The sequence below is a fragment of the Cladophialophora bantiana genome (genome assembly GCF_000835475.1).
Source record: "Cladophialophora bantiana CBS 173.52 unplaced genomic scaffold supercont1.12, whole genome shotgun sequence".
NCBI classification, from domain to species: Eukaryota; Fungi; Ascomycota; class Eurotiomycetes; order Chaetothyriales; family Herpotrichiellaceae; genus Cladophialophora; species Cladophialophora bantiana.
In genome coordinates this window covers 616,566-636,887 of record NW_015971586.1, presented here as the reverse complement: position 1 = coordinate 636,887, position 20,322 = coordinate 616,566, and the positions used below count along the sequence as shown (strand labels likewise).

At 52.6% G+C, this 20,322-nt stretch overlaps 9 protein-coding genes across 9 annotated transcripts; 5 read left to right on the top strand and 4 right to left on the bottom strand.

The window, feature by feature from the left end:
- Positions 1 to 1,756: 1,756 nt before the first annotated feature.
- Positions 1,757 to 3,369, bottom strand: Z519_08134 (uncharacterized protein; the record flags this gene model as incomplete). Its single annotated transcript, XM_016765862.1, has 2 exons — positions 1,757 to 3,266; positions 3,326 to 3,369. 2 exons carry the CDS (start codon positions 3,367 to 3,369, stop codon positions 1,757 to 1,759), a joined length of 1,554 nt encoding a protein of 517 aa, XP_016617907.1.
- A 485-nt stretch (positions 3,370 to 3,854) lies between these two features.
- Positions 3,855 to 5,042, top strand: Z519_08133 (uncharacterized protein; the record flags this gene model as incomplete). Its single annotated transcript, XM_016765861.1, has 1 exon — positions 3,855 to 5,042. One exon carries the CDS (start codon positions 3,855 to 3,857, stop codon positions 5,040 to 5,042), a length of 1,188 nt encoding a protein of 395 aa, XP_016617906.1.
- Positions 5,043 to 5,944: 902 nt separating this feature from the next.
- Positions 5,945 to 7,090, bottom strand: Z519_08132 (uncharacterized protein; the record flags this gene model as incomplete). The annotated part of the gene is made up of 3 exons (XM_016765860.1): positions 5,945 to 6,426; positions 6,615 to 6,867; positions 7,031 to 7,090. The coding sequence occupies 3 exons, from the start codon at positions 7,088 to 7,090 to the stop codon at positions 5,945 to 5,947; spliced, it is 795 nt and encodes a 264-aa protein (XP_016617905.1).
- Positions 7,091 to 8,707: 1,617 nt separating this feature from the next.
- On the top strand, positions 8,708 to 9,524 carry Z519_08131 (uncharacterized protein; the record flags this gene model as incomplete). Its single annotated transcript, XM_016765859.1, has 2 exons — positions 8,708 to 9,132; positions 9,215 to 9,524. The coding sequence occupies 2 exons, from the start codon at positions 8,708 to 8,710 to the stop codon at positions 9,522 to 9,524; spliced, it is 735 nt and encodes a 244-aa protein (XP_016617904.1).
- Positions 9,525 to 10,031: 507 nt separating this feature from the next.
- On the bottom strand, positions 10,032 to 11,492 carry Z519_08130 (uncharacterized protein; the record flags this gene model as incomplete). The annotated part of the gene is made up of 1 exon (XM_016765858.1): positions 10,032 to 11,492. One exon carries the CDS (start codon positions 11,490 to 11,492, stop codon positions 10,032 to 10,034), a length of 1,461 nt encoding a protein of 486 aa, XP_016617903.1.
- Positions 11,493 to 12,186: 694 nt separating this feature from the next.
- On the top strand, positions 12,187 to 13,285 carry Z519_08129 (uncharacterized protein; the record flags this gene model as incomplete). Its single annotated transcript, XM_016765857.1, has 2 exons — positions 12,187 to 12,310; positions 12,366 to 13,285. The coding sequence occupies 2 exons, from the start codon at positions 12,187 to 12,189 to the stop codon at positions 13,283 to 13,285; spliced, it is 1,044 nt and encodes a 347-aa protein (XP_016617902.1).
- Positions 13,286 to 13,492: 207 nt separating this feature from the next.
- Z519_08128 (uncharacterized protein) lies at positions 13,493 to 14,400 on the bottom strand (the record flags this gene model as incomplete). The annotated part of the gene is made up of 2 exons (XM_016765856.1): positions 13,493 to 14,235; positions 14,334 to 14,400. 2 exons carry the CDS (start codon positions 14,398 to 14,400, stop codon positions 13,493 to 13,495), a joined length of 810 nt encoding a protein of 269 aa, XP_016617901.1.
- Positions 14,401 to 16,107: 1,707 nt separating this feature from the next.
- Z519_08127 (uncharacterized protein) lies at positions 16,108 to 17,513 on the top strand (the record flags this gene model as incomplete). The annotated part of the gene is made up of 2 exons (XM_016765855.1): positions 16,108 to 17,062; positions 17,128 to 17,513. The coding sequence occupies 2 exons, from the start codon at positions 16,108 to 16,110 to the stop codon at positions 17,511 to 17,513; spliced, it is 1,341 nt and encodes a 446-aa protein (XP_016617900.1).
- A 797-nt stretch (positions 17,514 to 18,310) lies between these two features.
- Positions 18,311 to 19,176, top strand: Z519_08126 (uncharacterized protein; the record flags this gene model as incomplete). Its single annotated transcript, XM_016765854.1, has 2 exons — positions 18,311 to 18,818; positions 18,899 to 19,176. 2 exons carry the CDS (start codon positions 18,311 to 18,313, stop codon positions 19,174 to 19,176), a joined length of 786 nt encoding a protein of 261 aa, XP_016617899.1.
- Between the last annotated feature and the right edge of the window lie 1,146 nt (positions 19,177 to 20,322).

The window sequence follows — 20,322 nt, the reverse complement described above, 5'->3', positions numbered from 1 at the left end:
GCCCGCTACACGAGCCTGCGATTGGTAAAGCCCCAGATACCCGACCCTCGTTGGCAGAAGCCAGCCCGACCCGTCTGCGGCGATATATTTCCACTTGCGCAACTGACTGCAACCGACTGCATCCGCCGGAAAGCAGAGAACAGAGATGCAGTGGGAACTGCAGCTTTGCGCTCAATCTACGGAGTACGTACTTCAACACTACCTCGAGGCTCTACCGACCTGTCCGCGCAAACAGGACAAAACAAATGGATTTGCTCGTTTTGGGAATGTGCCCCAGAGCCAGTGCGCCCCCCAACCGCTTTCTAACAAGTACGGGGTACCGGCTACCTAGTAGTTCTCGGATAACACAGTGTTCCGGCTCAGCTCGAGTGGTATGGTTTTCATTCCGAAACTTGCGGAATCAAATTGAGCCCAGTGGACACTTGGGATAACTGCAAGGCATGGGACCTTTCTTGTCGGATCAATGCATCCTACATGGACTATCTAATCTGCTGTACGATACCCCTGTCGGGCCCCGCTTTGCTGGCCAAAACAACTGTCTATTCATATGCCACTCAGGATTCAACTCCCGTCCAATCATCAGAGTTGATCTTTCGCTCCAGACTCCCGTCATGGCTCGAAACAGAAGTTGCTGGCGCCACCAGACACTCCAAGACCGCCTATTTGTGGACCGAAAGAGACATCCAAAGGCAGCGATTTCTTGGGCAGCCCTTGGTGTGACTGTGCGGCTGCCCCATATCGGCGGTAAGCTGAAAGCCAGGGCGCTCAGCATGTCCCCACGACCGACATGCAACCACTTCTTAGGGCCGCGCTCACAGGTCCTGGCTACTGGCCTGGTTGGTGTCGAGCATGGAAAAGCCGACGTGGCTCCGCTGTCCAGACGGAAAGTGATATCAAATCGAGATCTCTACCAATCAACCGTTTGCCTTTTCCGTTTCCGGCATCAGCGGGTTCTTCTCGCAAGAACCACCAGACCAATAGCAATGTCTATCTGCAAGCATCATGCCAGGGGCGACACCCTCTTGCCGCATCTTGCGCACACAGCGCGCACTCGGTCAACCCCCTCGACACAAGACGAGAGGGGGAGGGGATTTGGAAAAGAGAACAAGAAGAAAATCAAAGCCAAAGAGCAATTCGATGGCTCTCTGCAACATTTCCATTCTCGCGAAGGGCGACAACAGCACTGTCTATCAAACGGGTATGTCCGATGTCGACGCTGTGTTATGGGCCACTAAACCCACTATCGATGATTTCCTTTGCGAGGATGCAGCTCTTGTCAGGCTGGCAAACAGCAGAGGGCTACCCGTATTTTCCACAGGCCTAGCCCACTCCGCCACTCCATATCAAAATGGCCCAAGCAGGAAGCTTAATCGGACCCAGTTTCTGTTGTTCCCGCAGGTCCGATTTCTACTTTCAGATCCCCTTATGCCCCCCTCGCCCCCTCCCCGTACTTCTTGACCTCTCTCTGCTTGGTGCGGCCACTGGACCTGCAACCCCCGACTGAATTGATAGCATCAGCCCACTCCGGATCTTCGCCTGGGGCAATGATATGATATTCGACCAGGTGTTGTTGCCTTCCATTTCCTCGCCGCTTGCCAGGTTTTGTCGAAAGCAGCTTGGAAAAACGAAGCAGATGTCAAAATTGCCCCCAATACAAGCTAGCTTTGTCTAGTCGAAGGGGGATGCAGCCGCACCTGTGAAATTCTCCCATCCGCAGATTTTCCCGGTTACTTGGAGAGATGCCAAAATGCGCTTCTCATATTGGAGCAGCTAGCTTCCCGCCTCCCCGACCGCGTCCGCCACCCCGACGCCCAGGTCCCCGGCTTGGGATCGGCCCGCCCGCTTCGAAGCCCATTAAATTCACGCCTGAGAATGAGGCACCACCCTGGGCGTCCTCGAGCTTGAACCCTTCGCCTTCGCTGAACAATGCCGACCACAAGTTTTCAACAGCCGAGGTCCAATCATGGAGCTGGTTCAAGTGCTGCGCGTCACCCGCATGAGCGTCTTCCACCAACACGGTTCCATTCTCCTGATTGATCTTCGCTTGCAGTTTCTTGTCCACAATCAAGACGGCTAGAATATCTTGGACCTCACTGACGGGGATCTTGATATGCTTGGAGATAAATTGGAGCGTGAAACGGCTGTACGGTGCAATCAGCTTCAGGACGGCCTTTGTACGCATGTTCCGGCTGACTTCGTCGATATTCTCGGCAATGAACGGATCGGCCAGGAGATCCTGGTTCTCCTTGAGGATGGATTCGTAGCGGTGAATGTCGTCGCGCTGATAGGCGTCCACCAGGTCTGTCATTGCCGAAATGCGAGGGTCGTTCTTGTAAGGTTTCGTCTCCTGTGAGTCAAAGGGGTTGATGGTCGACTTCATCAACATTGTTGTAAGAACAAGGTATTTCAAGACCTGGATCCTCTGCATGGACCCCGCTTCATCGTAATTCTTGAATGACTCGAAGAAGTCGCTTTGCGCCTCCTTCCAATTTTCTTCGCTCATGTGCATTTTCCCACCACATTCGCGGATGATACCCTGGACCTTGGGATGTGGCACCGCAGACCGAACGGTGAGAGCCTTCTGGTACAGAGACTTGAGACGCTTGTTGTTCTTCATCTCTGCGTACATCTGGATCTCGAGCGCATACGCCTCGAGCGAATACGTCCCTTTACCCGGATCATCTGTGCCATCTTCCCTCTGGCACGCCTGGTGGATCTCTCTGACCTTATTGCTCAGCTGACTGTAGTCTCTTTTGTCGAGATACAGCTTGGCCAATTTCAGATTCGTCTTGAGGGCCAGTCTCTCGTTGTTTGTGCTTTGGAAAGTATCAAGCGTCAAGCGGTAAAACTCTTCCATGGACTTGTACGCCGTTGTCTCCTTGTCGCCCTTGCTCGCACGTGCACCTGAGCCTCCGCCTGCGGCAGGCTGACCGGCCACCTTTTCGATGTAGTCGAGCATATTGTTGATGGATTTTTCAGAGTAGTTCCTCGTCACCGCGGACCTTACATACGTCAACAGCTCTTTATAATGTTGCACTGCGTCGTCGTATCTCCCCAGCGCAAATTCCAACTTGATCGCTTGTTTGAGGCCCTTGAATCCCCATTCACCTTTTTCCTCTTCCAGGGCGGGCACTCCAAGAAACTCTTCGATCGCTTCGGCCGGGTTGTCGGCTTTGAGTTGTTTGGCGTTGTAGTACTTGTTTTCGATGTCGATGGAGGCGTCGTTACCGCCCAGGTCATCATCGTCCTCGTATTCAAAGTCATATCTGGAGAGACGCTGTTAGACACGCGAGTACGACCTTTTGAGGATGAGGGGCTGGCGTACTGCTCTGGGTCAGATTCTTGCATAAAGTCATCATCGTCAGACATCTTGCTTGTTGGTTATGAATGACTGCGGAATGTGTGGCCGATCTAGACGAACTGATCCGGGAGGGTTAGTGACGATGCTGCTTTTGTGGCACCGGGATATTTATGTAGGTGTATAGGCCCCAAGCCAGATTATGAAGACGAGAATAAGAATCTCCTACGTGGTCGCGAGGGATAAGAAATTCGATCGATCTTACACCTTGCTGCAATTGAGACGTGGAGAGGGAACGATGGTGAACGAATTGCGGAGAAGTGAAGCCTGCCGCAGCCTTGTCCCGCCCCTGCATGTGTGGAGTGTTTCGCCTACAGCCTGCGCCTCATCTACAATCTCACTAACCTTAACCCTTCTACCATATTCGACTTCTCTCTCTAATCTACCCTAACCAGGCTCTACTCTGTGGTCCAGCGAGGCATTTCAGATAGCGCCTCTGTCCTCTCGTCGCCGGTCATATCATCTCTCGGTCTTCAAGGAGCCGCACGCCGTCAAAATGGGTGGCGACCTCAACCTCAAAAAATCATGGCACCCCGTGCTCATGAGCAACCAAAAGAAAGTATGGGAAGAGGAAAAAAAAGCGCTAGAGGAGCGCAAGAAAATCGACCAGATCATGAAAGAGCGCGCCGAAGAGAGAGCAATCCAAGAACTCGAAGAACTGCAGGAGGCCGCTGGCGGCAAGAAGAGACAGACTCGCGTCGACTGGATGTATAATGGACCTTCGAGCGGTCAGGCCGGCACTACCGAAGAGATGGAGGGATACTTGTTGGGGAAGAGGCGGATAGATGGGTTGCTGAAGGGCACTGAGACTCAAAAGTTGGAAAAATCCGCAAAGGAGGAGTCATTCATGGCGGTGCAGAACGCAAACACGGCGAGAGATACGGCGGCGAAGATCAGAGAAGACCCAATGTTGACGATCAAGAAGCAAGAACAAGCGGCATATGAGGCTATGATGAGTGATCCGGTCAAGCGAAGGCTTCTGCTAAAGGCGGCCGGGAGGGAAGATGACGACCGTGAACGGGATCGCAAGAGGAGAAAACATCACCATCATCACCGCCACCACAGTCACCGCGAAGATCGTGACAGACGCGAAAAGCCCCGATCACATCGAGACGACGATGAAGACAGGCATGGACGAAGTAGACACGGGCGCCGGAGATCATACACCCCTTCAGAGTCTCGGTCCCGATCGAGATCTCCTCCGCTGAGGCCTGCAAGGTCACGGTCGCGCTCTCCATATCGGAGGAGACGCTCATATTCACCCGAAGAAAGGCGTCAACCCAGATCTCGGTCCCGGTCAAATTCCCCTCCTCGAAGAAACGGCCATGGCAATGGAGTGCGGAAAATGCAAAGCTGGCATTCTTCGAGGCCTGAGCCGCCGAGGTACCGAAGCCCTCGTCGTGATCAGAGAAAAGAAGATGCAGATAAAGACGACAGAGCAGCACGGCTAGCTGCGATGCAACAGGATGCATCAGACCTTGACCAACGACGAGAACAGCGACTATCTGAAATTGCGGAGCGAGAAAATGCCGCGAGGGAGCGAGACGACGCCGCTCGAGCAAGGACTGCCAAGCACGGCGGGCGGGCGGATTTTGTCAATAGCTACCATAAAAGGGCTGGCGACATGACCTTGGGGCAGCGCCTGGGGCGCAATGGGACGTCACAGCGAGATGATGATGACTGAACAGAGCTGGCTTCTACCAGTCGTATTGTCCACTGCACACATTATATTGGAGGGTAAGCGGGAGATTTGGGCAACGACCCTCACATGGACTCTTCGGCCTCGAGAGAGTACTCGGAGCCACGTACTTGTTCGACGCGATTGGCAATTTTTTCCAGATAGGTTCATGTGTCCACTCGCGCCAGCTCTTATCTCATTCCCAGGCAAGACTTCCATCAGCCATTCCAGAAGGTCTCAGGTACAACTTACTCCGCCCAACAAGAGCTGGACGGGCCGACCTTGCAGGCCCTCGTCACCATGGCCAGCATAGATGGTTTCGACATCCTTTGGTGGATGCAAATACTGAGAAGCAAATTGAACCATTCTCACGAAACTCGAAACTCAAGAGAATCTGTTAGTACTTCGGAGAATTGGCCACGACATTAGGATCTCCATCAACGTACGGGATGATATTGCAGACCGACCGTCGCCCTCGGCTTGTAACCCTTCATGCCGCTCCTTCCGCTATTATTGAAACCACTCGACAAGGAATGTCACAGGAATATACAATGGCATCCCTTCCAGATGATGATGTCTGCCGCGAATATGGCCCTTTGGCTTGGAAGCTCATTGCTTTTGCGGTGGAAGCCTATGCACGGGGCTTATTTGTCGTGTGGCATTGGCTGAAAACATGAATGCTTCCCTCACGCGAAATTTGTTGCTGCATGTGTCGTGCGTGCCCGGTACTCTTCATCGCGAAGCTCATAGGGACTAACTAAGATGCCAGGATTCAACTAGGAGCAAAGCTACAGCTAGGTATGCTGTCGCACGGACGTTGTTGTATATTTCAATGGCCATTTTTCTGGCATGACACCAGAGGTCGCATCTTACGTTTGAATACAGCTCGGATATGATTCTTCTTTACTCTAGAGTCTACCCAACGCGTCAACACAACCCTTTGCCCCCTTCGCAATAAAACTCGCATCCTGTCCACCAAGGATAAACCCTACGGCCAGCTCGTGCACCGCCCACCCCTGAATCGTGGGATTATCATATACGCCCGCCAAGCCCATGATCTTTCCATGCTTCTTGCACGCCTGGCTTACCTTCTCCAGCGCCTCCTGGTACACCGGACTGTCAAACTGCGCGGGGATCCCGAGTTCGATGGACAAGTCGTTCGACCCGACGAGGAGGACGTCGACGCCCGGGACGGAGGCGATGGCGTCGAGATTCTGGAGCGCCTGCTGCGTTTCGATCATGACGAAGACGGTCGAGCCAATGTTGTTGGATTCAGGGATCACAACGGCGTGAGGTTGGGCCGCGTACGAGAACTGAGGGAGTTGGCCCGTCATCGAGCGTTTACCGGCCGGCGGGTACTTTGAGATGGAGACGGCGGATTCGGCCTCCTCTAGACGCTCGGTCCCAAAAAGACATCAGACTAAACATTCACTTCTTCTCTTCGCTTATGGTGTCCTGTTTGAAAAAGAAAATGAAGGAATACATCCTCATGGCCTTGATGAATACAGGGGGCGTGTATGTGCATGAGTTCAATGTAAGCCTCACCAACAAGGAGGTCTCTTTGCACACAATACATACCTCTCGTGCTCACATGCGGAAAAACGACCCCCATGGCCCCTCCGTCCAGAACTCTCTGGACGAATCCGTCGCCACACTGATACGGCACCCTCACGAACGGCGTGATCCCCGCCAACAGGCCCGTCGTGCAGAGTTGGCTTGCGTCGTTGGTCGACAGGGTCGAGTGCTCGAGGTCGATGAATAGCGCGTCAAAGCCCGCCGAGGCGGCTATCTGCACAACCGACCCCGACGGTGTGAGTTTGATCCCGAAGGCCTGGTATACAGTACGGTAAGTATGATGAGTTTCCGTCTCGTGGGATTTCAGGAGAGGCCTTGGATAGGTGCCGGAGATGCAAGGGAAGGGTGTGAGAGAGGAAAGACAGGTATATTCAGTCAGGCAGTCAGTCGAGTAAGTAGGCATGCGTGTATGTATGTACCTTGCATAACGAACCCGCCTGGCGAAGGCGATAGAGATTATTGGGGAAGATTGTCGCCATGGTCAACCAGTTATTTATGAAGCTGCTTTGCCTTTATTTCAGCTTATCCCTGCTCCTTCTCAAAGACTTGTAGGTATTGCACCCACGCGGCTCAGACGTTTAGTCGCCAAAAAAAAAAAAACTTGTCCGTCACTGGTAGGTGCCCTCTGCCGAGACATACGGCCCTTGTATACTATAATATACAGCCGATACTCCTCCATGCAAACCTTTTTTTGTGCGCGACGACCCCCGCCTGCTCCGAGGGTAAACGGGTGACGAAGGAGTTGGAGACGAGAGACGTTTTGTGGAGAAGTGCGGGTTGTACCTCTTCCGTCGGTTCCTCTGAAAAATAGAACATGAGTTTCGTTCGGGGTGAGATGTTCCGAAGCGGAAAGCCTGCAGGTTGGTGTTCAATGATTGCCTCTCAAGTACGGAGTATCAAGATCAAACTCGTTCTGAATGGTGGGAGTTCTCACTCTTAATCCTGTCTTTTGAGACAGACCGACCCAGCACTGAAGGATATATCTGCATTGAAATCCTGTGCTATGTAGAATGATGCACTTCTGACGACCATATACTCGCAAATACTATGTGTACATCAGGAACAATTAGGATCCCTACCTGATCGACGAAGCCTCATCCATATTTTCGATCAACCCGCCCACGCCCGACGCTCGGGAGCCAAACTTTGACACAGCAGAGAGCACCGGACGCCAAAGATCAGAATCTTGGATGAGCAGCGGCTCGACGGGGTCAACCATTCGCAGAGGTCTTGAATGAACCCCTGCCAGCATACCACGTGCCTCTGAGTAATTTTGGATGTCGGGCTTACTATATGAAACTGTGGACGATGAGACAACGGATCGATCGAAGCATGGGTGGCTATGAGGAATACGGCGTCTGATCCAATGCCAGTGATCAACCGCTGCTGCCATAAAAAACTCGCCAAACTGATTCATTCAGCAATGTGAAGCTGACCTTAAAGGTATCATTCTCTCCTTGTCGAGGACGAGTTGACAACCACTTTCTGGCCATGTCGTGGCAGGAAACACCGAACGCGTGGGCACCGTGCCGAGTCAAGAGTTCTGTTACTGTTTCCTGCTTTGGAGGGTCCGTCAGGGTAGACAACAGAATAAGCGATATAAATCTGAACGTGTTTCTACATACTCGTGATGCTTAACGCAAAAGTGTGCCAACGGGATAGGAATATTGTTTTTCCGGCGCACGGGTGCCTTGTCAGGCATACCTTCCCCATATAGTTAGAACCTAGACGCGTTAATAACAAGTCGAAGAACTAGGAAGGGACTACGTCATCACGTCATTTCGCTTCGCATTGATGTCCTGAAGGCTGATATTGAGGGGTCTCAGCCTCAGCCTCAGATCTATTGCAGCTACTGACTCGAGAGTCAGAAGGCTGCTGTTTCTCCCATGCTCTTGAGCCTGCGATAAGCGGCTTCACCCAGGGATCCGGATAGCCCGTCTGATGTGTCTGTCGGGGACCTTCATACGGCTCACGGCACCCCCTGTGCACATTGAAGTCTTGGGCACGGTGACCTGGATATTCGCACGAATCCCGACCCGACACCGCCGACAGTAGTCCTGATCTGACTCCTGATCTGAATCTCCATTGATACCAACATGGCCGATCCCGAACCTGGGAACTCGCCCGTCCATGCCGCCCGCAACACAAATGAATACACGCCTCTGCTGCCCTCGGACCGCCAATTCATCTCTGCCCTCCGTCAATCACAGGACTTCATAGCCTGCCACATCGTCAAGATCCATGGCGAAGACAGCGCGGTATGGAAACTCCGACGTTCGCTGCAGCACTGGTTCTCGTCCAAATGGGGTCACTACTTTGTGATCCTGCTGGTCACGGCGGACATATGCTGTATCTTCGCCGATTTCCTCATCAGTCTGCATATCTGTGAGCATGCTGGCGAAAAAGGGTTCAATCTGAGAGCTTGGGAGCAGGCAAATGAAGTGCTGGGGTACGCGAGTCTCGTCTTCTCGTGTCTGTTCATGGCCGAATTGCTGGGCAGTGTTTTTGCATTTGGATTCCGGTAACCTTCCCCCCTCTAGCAACTCCTCATCCTATCCCTTTGTCCCTTCACCTGGTTAACCTCAGTGGTGCTGCGTATATAGGTACTTCAACACCCCGTTCCACATATTCGATGCCCTCGTCATCATCGCCGCCTTCATAATTGACGTCCTCCTGCGCGGTCCGCTGGAAGAGGCCGGCTCGCTGGTCGTCGTCCTCCGGCTCTGGCGCGTCTTCAAAATCATCGAGGAATTCTCCTCTAGCGCCGAAGACCAACTCGCAGAACTGCAGGAGAAGATTGATGAGCTGGAGAGAGCGAGGGAGAACGTCATCAAGGAGAATGAACGACTCAAGCACAGGTTGAGAAGCGGGTATGGGAACGCGGACCGGGACGTGGATATCGGCCATGGCTGATGGAGGAGGCAACATTGGCCCCAAAACCCAAGGTCCCTAGGCCATGGCCCACAGCATAGGAGAACCCAAAGTCTACCCTTTCCGGCGAGACAGAGAGCCTCAGCGGATAGCTGAACACACCCAAAGATCCGGTACAACAGTGGGATACCCTAGTATAATAATACCACGGCGAGGAGTCTGCCAGCGAAATGTACGGTCTGCTTGGCCGGTCACTCGCCTTTTGGTCCCACTGGTACGAACGCACCAGCATTACACAATTGCCAGGCACGAAATAAACGCAAAGGACACGCTTATTGATACATGAAGGGGATGCAATTTCATTCCGGGGCTCTGTAGATGTACTGTATGTAGCTTGTCCGGCATTCACGCAACTCAACTATTGATCAAGGAGTGCTGATCCGGGAGCTGCCACTGTCACTGGAGTCCAGCCGACCAACCGAGTTGAACAAAAGGAAATGCAAAAGATTGAACAGAAGTGTGCCATTTCTGAGCTCTCCCCGAGCCGAATCAGGACCGTGCCCGATCACACTCTTCGATGAACCTGTAGATCCCTTCCAAGCCCTCGTATCCATTGCCGTTCCCACCGACCGAGGGCTCGGGGTATCTTTCTCTCCCAGCGGCGTTGTTTCTTGGCTGGAAAAAGTACATGGCAGCATCGTCCTCGGCTTCCAACAGTTCACTCTCGTGCAGGCTGGAATAGCCCGACGGGCTTGACATCCAAGGATTCTGGCCCATTGCCTCGTCGATCATCTCGAACGCGTCGGGCGACTTGCTCGTAACCGAAACATGTGAGAAGCCTGCAGAGAGACATTCAGGCGGAGTCAGCATTTCCTGCCACTCGACGCGGTCTTGCTTGATGCGCTTGATTGGCCTATCACCGTAGCCACGGTTGGAGCCGACGAAGCCGGCTTCACTTGCCGTCTTGCTCGGCGCAAATGGGAACAGAAGAGCCATTTCAGTTCCGTTCTTCGCATCAAAATCCTCATCTTGGCCGACTATGCCGCGCTTGATGTTCAGTTCACGACAGAGAGCCTCGACTGTATCTGCGTCGCAGCCAGGGAAGCGGACACGAAGAGTCACGCTGTTGTGCAGCGAGATAGGGAGATCCCCCAATGTCGCCAAGTGCTTGAGGTCGTTCATGACAGCAGCAAGGTCTTTCAACGCCCGTGCAAAGTCAATCGAGAGGTTGGACATGATCGTGGTGTTGTTCAAGGTGTCGTTTTGGGCTGCATAATCGCAAGAGGCAGCCGAGGGAGAGCGGGGCACGCCGGCCAAGGGTCCAATAGCGGTAATGGTTGGAGAGACCTTGAAGTCAATGAATGACCCAGGCGCAGTCTTTGATGACATGTCCATGGTATGTCTCGCATCCTCTTGAAGGCTCGACACGGCTCGGAATCGCTTCTCGCCTGTGCGAGGATTGAATCCATCAAAACGGGCTTTTTGACCGGAGAGCCAGAACGCTCGTACGGCCTGGGAGACGTTGGTGACCACCTGTGCTGGTGCCGCAGGGGAATGAGAGAAGTATCTGGCTCCACCAACTCGACCACCCCCTAATCCATAACCGCCCGCATGACGGCTCAACGTGCCTCCCGTGAGGTTCGGTCGAAGGGTAGATGCGAACGGGGCACGACCAGTCAATCGTCCCACGGCTGTGGCAGTACGTGAGGAAGGATAGGACGCACGACCCGGACGGACGTTGGGGCCGGATTGGGAAGAATAGTGTCTGGCGTTGTTGAGAGCGTGCACTCTGGTGCTGTACCAACGACTTTGAGTCTGACGGATCTGGGCGAGGCGATTGACAGGCTGCTGGCGTTGAGAGACGCGGGCGTAGGCAGGCTGGACGTCGACCTCGAGTGGCTTGGTTGCCTGCGGGATCTTGTCACGTATGAATCTCCCTGTCTTCGCGGCTGCGAACTTGACCAGCCTCATGGCCTTGGAGACCAAGAGGTGTCCTCCCGATGATGCCATGATGTTTACACACCAGGCAGAGGGACCCTTGTCGACAGTGATGAAGACGAAGTTGAAACGAAGTTCAAGTCTGGATGGTTGAAGTTGGAGGCCCAAGCATTTGCCACCAGGAAGTCGGCGATGATTGGCCAGTATCTTCCCCGCATCGAAACGCTTCCGTTCCGACTCCGACTCCGATTTACTCAGCCTTGCTCAGCCTTTGCATCTCTCACAGTCAACATATTTTGAGGCTGGTCATCTCAACCAATTTTACGACTCACCGAGACCAGGAACTCAGAACGGGTCTACTTGCGGATAAGCAATGCATTCGTTGAAGAAGACGAGAAGAACAAGTAAAGTGCCTGGATCATTGCTTGGGTGAAAAGTCTTGCTGTAGCGGATGCCCAAAATCATTGGCCAAATATCCTACGCCCAGGAATCGTATTCGAATTCATCGCTTGGCCTTTAACGTTGTTCTCTAGGGTAAAGACTGGCCTGGACAACTGTAAGACATCCGAGCCTCGAGACTGCTGACGCACCTCCAACGCTAGACCAAGTTCCAAGCGTCTTGCCAAGTCTAGGCAGCCGTATTCAATAATCGAATACAAAGAATGCGGTGGTATATGGACGCGCCGAGCCCTCCTCGCAAGATCATATTGTACAGAATCGTCCAACAAGCTCCCCTTTCCTACCATCTCACCTCAGCTCAACAAAGATGGCGACCTCAAGTCGCGTCTCAAACAACATCCACACGCCCTCCAACGATACGGGAGAAAGAGGCGGATGGAGAAATCTGTTCTCCTGGCTTGGGTTCCGAGAAGGATATAACGTCCCACTGTGTAGGTGGGAGATGTTGTTGCTCAAGCGTTAGCCCATGCTGAATCTGTTAACTAGTCATCGTATTCGCCGCCACGCTTTTCGGCTTCAGTCTTTCTCAGCTCAGCTACCTTGACTTGAAAACATTCTCAAAGAGTGCCGCACCTGGAGAGTGGTATTGGTATCAAGCCGGCCATTGCCGGGTTGGCTTGCTGCTCCACTTGGCCACTATCCTACCGGCCGGTATTCTGGTGGTCTTTCAATTCGTTCCAGCCATTCGCCGTCGAACAATGCTGTTCCATCGCGTCAACGGCTATATCGTCATCCTTCTCATCCTCATCAGCAACGGAGGTGCGCTCATGATCGCTCGACGTGCTTTCGGCGGAGAACTGGCAGCACAAGCTGCGGTTGGAGTACTGGTCATTTCCACTACCATCGGATTGGGGATGGCGTACTATAACATCAAAAAACTTCAAGTCGATCAGCATCGAGCTTGGATGTTGCGAACCATGTTCTATTTAGGCGCCATAATTACCACTCGAATCATCATGGTTGTCGCCGCCTTGATTGCCTCCAAAACTGAATCGTACAATGTGATCATGACTTGTGGCGAACTAAGGTCAATGCATGACTTAAGTTACTTGGCAGAGATGTATCCTGGTTGCGTCGTAGGTTCAAGCATCTTGGAGGACGAGTTGAAGATTATACATGCAGATTTCTTCAGGGGGATCAAAGAACAGATTGCAGCGAGCCTTCGCATTACTTTCGGAATGGCTCTCTGGCTGGCATTCTTTCTGCACGCGGTAGGCATCGAAGCATACCTTGCACTGACGCCCCGCGAAGCTCAACGGCTGAGGATGGTGTCATATGAGAAGCAATTGAAGGCAGGCATGAGCGTCCCAGGTTCTGCAGGGCTGGTGGTGGAGAACTTTGGAGATGCAGATGCATGGGAACCGACAGCAAGGGCCGATATTGCAAGCGAAAGCGGTGTGGTGTGAAGCTTTCTGGTCACCATGTGATGACTGAGACTAGGTATCTGATAATATGTAGGAAGGCAGTGGTGGCGCGTTGTCGTTGATGAACTTGAGTGTGACGACCGGCGTCAGCTAGCATCTGTCTTCATTTGAAGTTGACTCGAGTGACTCCTTCTGATAATGTGAATCAGCAGATGTTGGTTCATGTGCAGCCTTGGACAGCGGCCACCATCACTTTTCGGCATCAGTCCGAGGCGCACTGCTGGAATCTCTAGCATCGGCCTTACTTTTGGAGTCCGCCTTTGCACCAAACTGCCACCATTTCCTGCTCTCTGTCGAAACTCTCGTAGATTGGAGGCCTTTGGCAGTAGACCTCTTCGCTTGCTCCTCCATGTTGAGAATGTAACGTTCGACCATGGCGATGACCTTCTTGTCTTCCGTGTCTTGCGCACGGCGTAACAACGACTGCTCATATTTTCCATCGGGGGAAGGTTTACTCCTTTTCTCTTCTTCATTCAAGAGTAGCTCGAGGGCGTCCACGCGTTTTCTTCTGATTGCTACGTCGATAGGAAGCCACAAACGAGAGGCCTTAGGAATCATCTTCTCAATGATTTCTATTGGCTGATCGTGTCGAACGGCAGGCAGCAGTTCTACTCCAAATTGGTACGCGTAGCTGCCAAAGTCATCGTCGGGCATGGCTCCGTGGTCCAAGAGGAAGCCAACAACTGGTGCATTTTGGGGGCCACCTTCACAAGCCATGCTCAAGAACGTTGTTATGTGATCACCGCACTCATAGCGAACAATCCGAGGCGAGTATGAGTAAATCAATTTGAGCATTTCCAGGTCTGGGGTTGCAGTGAACGAATTGATGATTGAGGCATCATAGAAGTCGAATTTGGGATACACGGAGTGCAGATATCGGACGGTTGATTGCTGTCCATGAGAAATGGCCGCGGCAAACAGCGTGCTTGTCGCTGGAGCCTTGCAAGCCAGTCATGCACAGGGTCGTCTCCATGCTTCACATCGTGCTCCTTGAAAAGTTTTTGCAATTTGGCGAGCTGGCCCGTCTTACATGCCTGAATCATTGCTTCCTGGTGAGGAGACAGTATCTTGGGTTCGGGCGGAAGAGATTGAGCCATTCTGGGAAGTGCTCGGTTGAGAAGAGAGGAAGCGTGCAGGATGCTGGGCAGAATCAATGTCCTCAAAGCCTATTATTTAAAGTCAGACTCTCACTATATCTGTATTTTAAGCCACGGAACTGTTGTTGTCACGCTCGGCACGACTGGTGGCTGCTGATGCTGCAGCGCTTGATACCGCCGGCGTAGTCCGGCGGCTAGAGCTGTGTCTCAGTACAAGTATGCGCCGACCTCGGATTTGCTTCTGTTGATTGCAAGTGCTTGATCTCAAAGCTTTTAGCGCTTGAACTAAATGGAGTGTTCGGCGCGCCTGAGTATGGAATCTGGGACTTGCGAAAGGCGGAGGCCAAAATGGACCAGGCTGGAGCAAATACTACAGCGCTTTGCAACTAGAGCCTACGAGGCCAAATGAAGTGCGTGTGGAGTACGGCGGAGTAAGGTGAAGTGGGCAGCAGTACGGTGGAGTGGACATATACAGAATGAAATACGACCTTCCAGCCTCGCCAGGTCAAACCTCAACCTTGGCCCCTTGCCTGTTAACATCCTCGTCTCTGAACTTCTTCTGGCATTGTATTCAAATGCTTTGACAATCCCTTTTTCTTGCACTCCCAGAAATGCCTTCCTTCGGTCATGAATGGAATGCCCACTACCGTTCCTGGGCGGCTAAGCTGTACCCGGCACCAATCTCGACGACCTTGAGGCTACAACCTCAGAGCGCCGAAACCTGAGGCTGACCTTGCTCGATGCTCGAACACCGGATCACGTACCCCCCCACACCTGGGCCGAGCCATTTCCCCCAATGAGCGCTACAGTCGCGCTTAAGTTAGAGGGCACCAGCGTCCGCTTTTGGCCTTCTATATTGGCGAGACAAGCTGGCTTTCAACTTTCGTAGCAATATAGGACTACCGAGTTTGAAGATGCAACAAGACCAAGTCCGTCTCCGCCAATGTACCCTTAACCAGCCGCCTGTATCAGAACTAGATCAGAGGCGATGAAGAATATCTAACATGCGAAATTACTTCACGGACAGACGACATTGTCAAGCGCCGTTGACAGCTTGCTGGTACAATTCTACCCCCCAAAGATGCTCCCGCAACGTTTCGTCTTGTTTCATAGCCATATCTCGCCAGATGAGAGACCACGTCCGCGACCGAAAGCTCAATAGTCTACTAAAATAGCTGAAATATGGCGTGTTCCGCAAATATTATGCGATGCGATATAACGACAGATGGTGAGTCTGAATTGAGCTCTCCCTTCTCCATCGCCACAGATCAGAATACGTAACACTACAGATCATCAAAAAGCCAATATCTGACAAAGGTAGCCAATCCCCACGTACACCTTCTGGACTCTCAGCTCTCTATCTGCGACATCGAAGATGGTGCAACTCTCGTCCGTCCTATCGATAATGCTGGGAACGCATGTGTTATCAGCCACAGCCGGCAATTGCATTTCAGATCAGTCAGAAGATGCGGAACCTGCTCCCACTGGTCCCATACAACTTAAAGGCCATGTCTGAATACGCCGCCGGTTGGAGGGCTTTGGGCTTGCGAAGACCCAAATATCTTCCCCACGGTCGAATGTATACTGGCTGACATCAAAACCTGTGGAATCATTGGCGCGGGAAACGTTCAGAGCCTTTTCTACTCGTTCGGCGTTGAAAAGGAAGATATGGGTCCGCTCCGCAATCGACTCAACCCACCGGGTAACATGTACAATGACATGCTGGACGGTGATTACTGGAGGAGAGTTATGGATGGCCGGTGGGAAAATTTCAGGCTCGATATCAATGCGAGGATGCAAGTGCTTGTTGCGCGCTCTTCCGAAGCGTATGCCTCATCTTGTAGTGGTGAAGTCCTTGTGTATGTCGGACAGCGGCTCGGGCCGTCGGGCGGAGTCAGTGCTTTCCAGACTCCTATGCCCAATCCTAAAGTTAAGAATCCAGATCCCAACATTCTGCGCACTTATGAACTTCCAATTTTGCAACGCAACAGCGCTGTCACGCGTATTGTTAGCATTGACGTCTCCAACAATTTCCAGGAAGACGTCGACTGGGAGAATGGACAGTCGGCGCCTGGGCTGGATAATACTCTCTTACCCTTAGGTCAAGCCAGTGCTCTACCTGTTCCAGCTGTTCCTGCCGGACTCCGAAAATCCAGAAGGGACAGTAACGATACTAAAGCTGATGTTCCATCACTTTGTCCCATCGCAGCCGCGGCGACAGATGCTACTCCTGTATCTACGTCCTCGTCCCCTGCATCTTCGATCACTTCTCCGCCAGCCATGCCTAAACCATCATGTATCTTACACGAGCAGGATCCGGACCAAGGCATAACACAAGCATTTTGTCTCTGCGACGGCACGGCCACCTTGTCGCCCCTGTATGTGCCGGCGACAGGTCACCAGAGCGATAGCTGTGCATACACCACCATCCCAGTCACAGCGAAGGAAAGTGTCACAACATTTGCATCGGCGTACACCAAGAACTGCCAGGGCTGCACTCTAGTTGGATTCAATGCTCCTAGCTGCACGACTGTTCTGCAGTGCACTCCCACAAGTGCAGAGGTTACCGTTCAAGCAGGGAGCTCTCTCGTACACATAGGCACACTGACCGGCACAGCTCTCTACACCTCTATTTCCAGCGCCCTAGAAAAAAACTCTGTCCGTCAGTGACTCAAACTAAGGGTTCCACTGCCTGCGAGACAGGAAGTGTGACTGTTTCAAACATAGAGTACGTCAGCGCCGGCAGCCTCGACAGCAACGGGGAGCTAGTGATAAAGGTGGCCGCTAGTTCGTACAACTCGACCACCCTCCGCGACGCGATGATCAAATCGGCGGCTCTGACGGCGCAGAAGGGCTCCGAGCAGCAAAGTTCCTGCTCCAACCAGACGTACACGACCCTTGTGAAGCGCGACGTGCCCCCGCCGTCGCGAATCTATGGCAAAAGGAGTAGCTTATTCGCGGGCTATGCCCGAGGCCGTCCAGAACCAGTTGAGCAAAAAGGCGTCTTTTGCAACACCGCGGCCTTTGCGGGCGTCGGATACTTTTCAGCCGAATGGCGAAAGGCTCAGAATCCGGGTGCAGAAGCATACATCGACGCTACGTGGGAGTTCTAGGCAGTGCCTGGCGGAGACTTCTTGTGCGACTTCATCGAGGATTTGGAGGTGGCGTTGGCAGTGGTGGCACCCGAGTTCGCTGCAGGCGACCTTCCGTTGGTTCCGGATGTCCAGGCGTTTTGCGGCGGCACGTTTGATAGATGATCTAAGAGAAGACATTCTATGGGCGGGAAAAAAATGTGTTGACCGCGTGGAAGATTTTGAATTGGACGTTGAATTCAATGTTTGTTATGGGTAGGCGTCTGTGGCTATTGGGGTGTGCCGCCTTCTGTATAACAATAATTGCGCTTCTTCCCTTTACTTCACCTGAGTTGAACAGTCAAGCGTCTAATGTGGTGGAATGTAGTAGTGACAGTCCAACCTTGCCATCTGCTTCCTGGGAACGACATTCGCAACCGGCGAGGAAGGTCAGAGTACTTAGCGAGAAAGGAGGTTGTTACTCATCCTTATAACAAGGTCGCTGTTCTCGGAGAAACAATGATCCGTAGCAAAGGCGATACCTGAAGCCTTCGAACCACGCGGCCGCCACGCGTTACATAACTCAAATCTGTCAGGGACGAGTCGGTGCATATTGCTTGGTGTCTATGTAACCATAGCTGAGGGCTGCTGCTCATGGAGTCACCAACTGTGGTAGCACGCATGAGAACATGCGAGAGTGTTGGACGGAGGTGACTCACTCCATCTTGATCTCATTTGACTCATTTTGCATGATATATTTGGAGCTTCCACGATCTGTGACGCCGATTCTCAAGATCCCATTCAAAATCCCCTGAGAGACTCTCGCTGTTACCTAAACCATGGAGTCGGGCGTGGAGAGCTCAGACTTTAACATCCCAGTACCTCACCCGACCCTGAGAATAGTGCTCACTCCGCCTCGTGAGTCTGATGGAGCTGCCGTCATCCATGGTCTCAACGATCCCAAGGTGTATATGAACCTTAACGGCCCGCCCTATCCTTACACGGAGAAGGACAGGGACGAATGGTATACCAAGGTATCCCGCGAGTGGAAGGAAAACTGGGCAGAGTTGAACGCCATCCGGGAACGCGAGCAAGCAAGTTCCAGTGCTGGGGAAATCGGAACTCTGTCCGACTGGTCACAGAGGCCGTGGCTCGGCAGACACTGGACGTCGCCCATCCGACATATCGAGGAGTCAGAGACAGGTACCATTGAGAAGTTTATTGGTGATATTGGCGTGGAGAGGGAGAGCTTTTTGTATATTGCGGATGCAGAGGAAAGAAAGCGGCGGAAAGAAGAAAACGACAGGCTTGAAGCTGGCGATCCGAACATTACTTGGGAAATCGGATGTGAGTCCGTCGTTTCTTTTCGAAACCGGCGCTCCGTAGACATCCTCTCACCGCGGAACATCCACTAATAGAAGGCACAGTCTGGCTCCTACCCGAATATCAAGGCCGTGGGATCATGCCGGCCGTCCTGCAAAAACTGATGGCTGAAATTATCATTCCACACATGAATGCTCACACAGTGGTCGGAACACACTTTGAACACAACCTTGCCAGCAGAAAGGTGTTTGAGAAATGTGGATTCTCTTTTGAGACTTTGGTGCCAAATGCCGTCACAATCAATCCTGCTAAGATAGGAGGCGTCGAGGGGCAGAAGGTGGGGGTAGGAGTGTTGAAGTGGCAGCGCAAGTTCGCAGACTGAGAACCTTCTTTGTTTGTAGGGACTCTAGTCAGAATGATTGGAATGAGTGCTTACTTAGTACAAAATACCTACCAAGTAGTCGACGCTTTGAGCAATGTGGAAAGCTCGGGTGGCCTTGTGGCTTTGTTGCTGTCACCTACCGCAGCCTGCTTACAAGGAACCTCTGTCGCGATTTCTGTTGTCAATGTTCGGCTCCTGTCCCGAAGCTAGTAGGAAATCAATGTCATTCCTCACTATCAACATGAATGTCAGGGATTGTTGGCGGTGAAGAAGTGGACTAACAGCAAGGAGTTAGAGACAGGGCGGCAGAGGGCAGCCGGCAGCCTGTGAACGCTAGACTTCCACCAGCATCACGTCAACCTTCACCAATGCATGCCCAAACTTCGCAGCAAAGGGCAAGAGATCGACTTGGATTCAATCCAAGGGGGCTTAGTTGAGAAGAGGTACCCGCTTCAAGCCAATCTCAGGTAGCGGCATGACAAGGTCGGCGAGCCTTGCTGAAAAGAGAGTGTGCTTTGCAGCAACATGCACGCATGCACTTGCCCATCTGGCAGCCACCATGTGTTTTGTGGTTCGAGCAGGAAGGAAACCCCCTTTTTCCATGCTGTTTAAACTCTCGATAGACCAGATCTGTGGCGTGCTCTCGCCTGCAGCTGGGAGCCTGGAAGCCAAAGTCGCGACAAAGTCAAGCGTTATCCCGGCAGCCATGTGGTGAGGCATCTTTTTCGGTAATCTGCGACATGTCCTTTTGAGGTTTGGGGGAACGGAACGGTGGCTTGCTTGAGACCGACTGATATGAGCAAAGTGGTGCAAAGCGGTGCCAGAATCATGTGTCAAATCTCGTGCTCACCGTGCCCACTGCGTTCGCCGAGTCCCAATTAGGCGAGAGTTGATCCTAAATAGGCGTAGCCTACGGTTAGCGACAAACACCAAGACGCCCAGTGACGCCTATTGGGGGCCTGGATCAAGCTGGATCAAACTGGCTCGTGGATGGCTCGTGGATGGCTCCTTTTCCCCCGCTCCCAAGTCGGGGATCATCTGGTCCTCTTCCTTGTCTTTTTCCACGGTAGATTCCATGGTGGACTCACTCGACAAAGAGTTCTTCCCCCCTTGGGAGGTACAGTCCCTAAAAACCCCCTCCCTTGA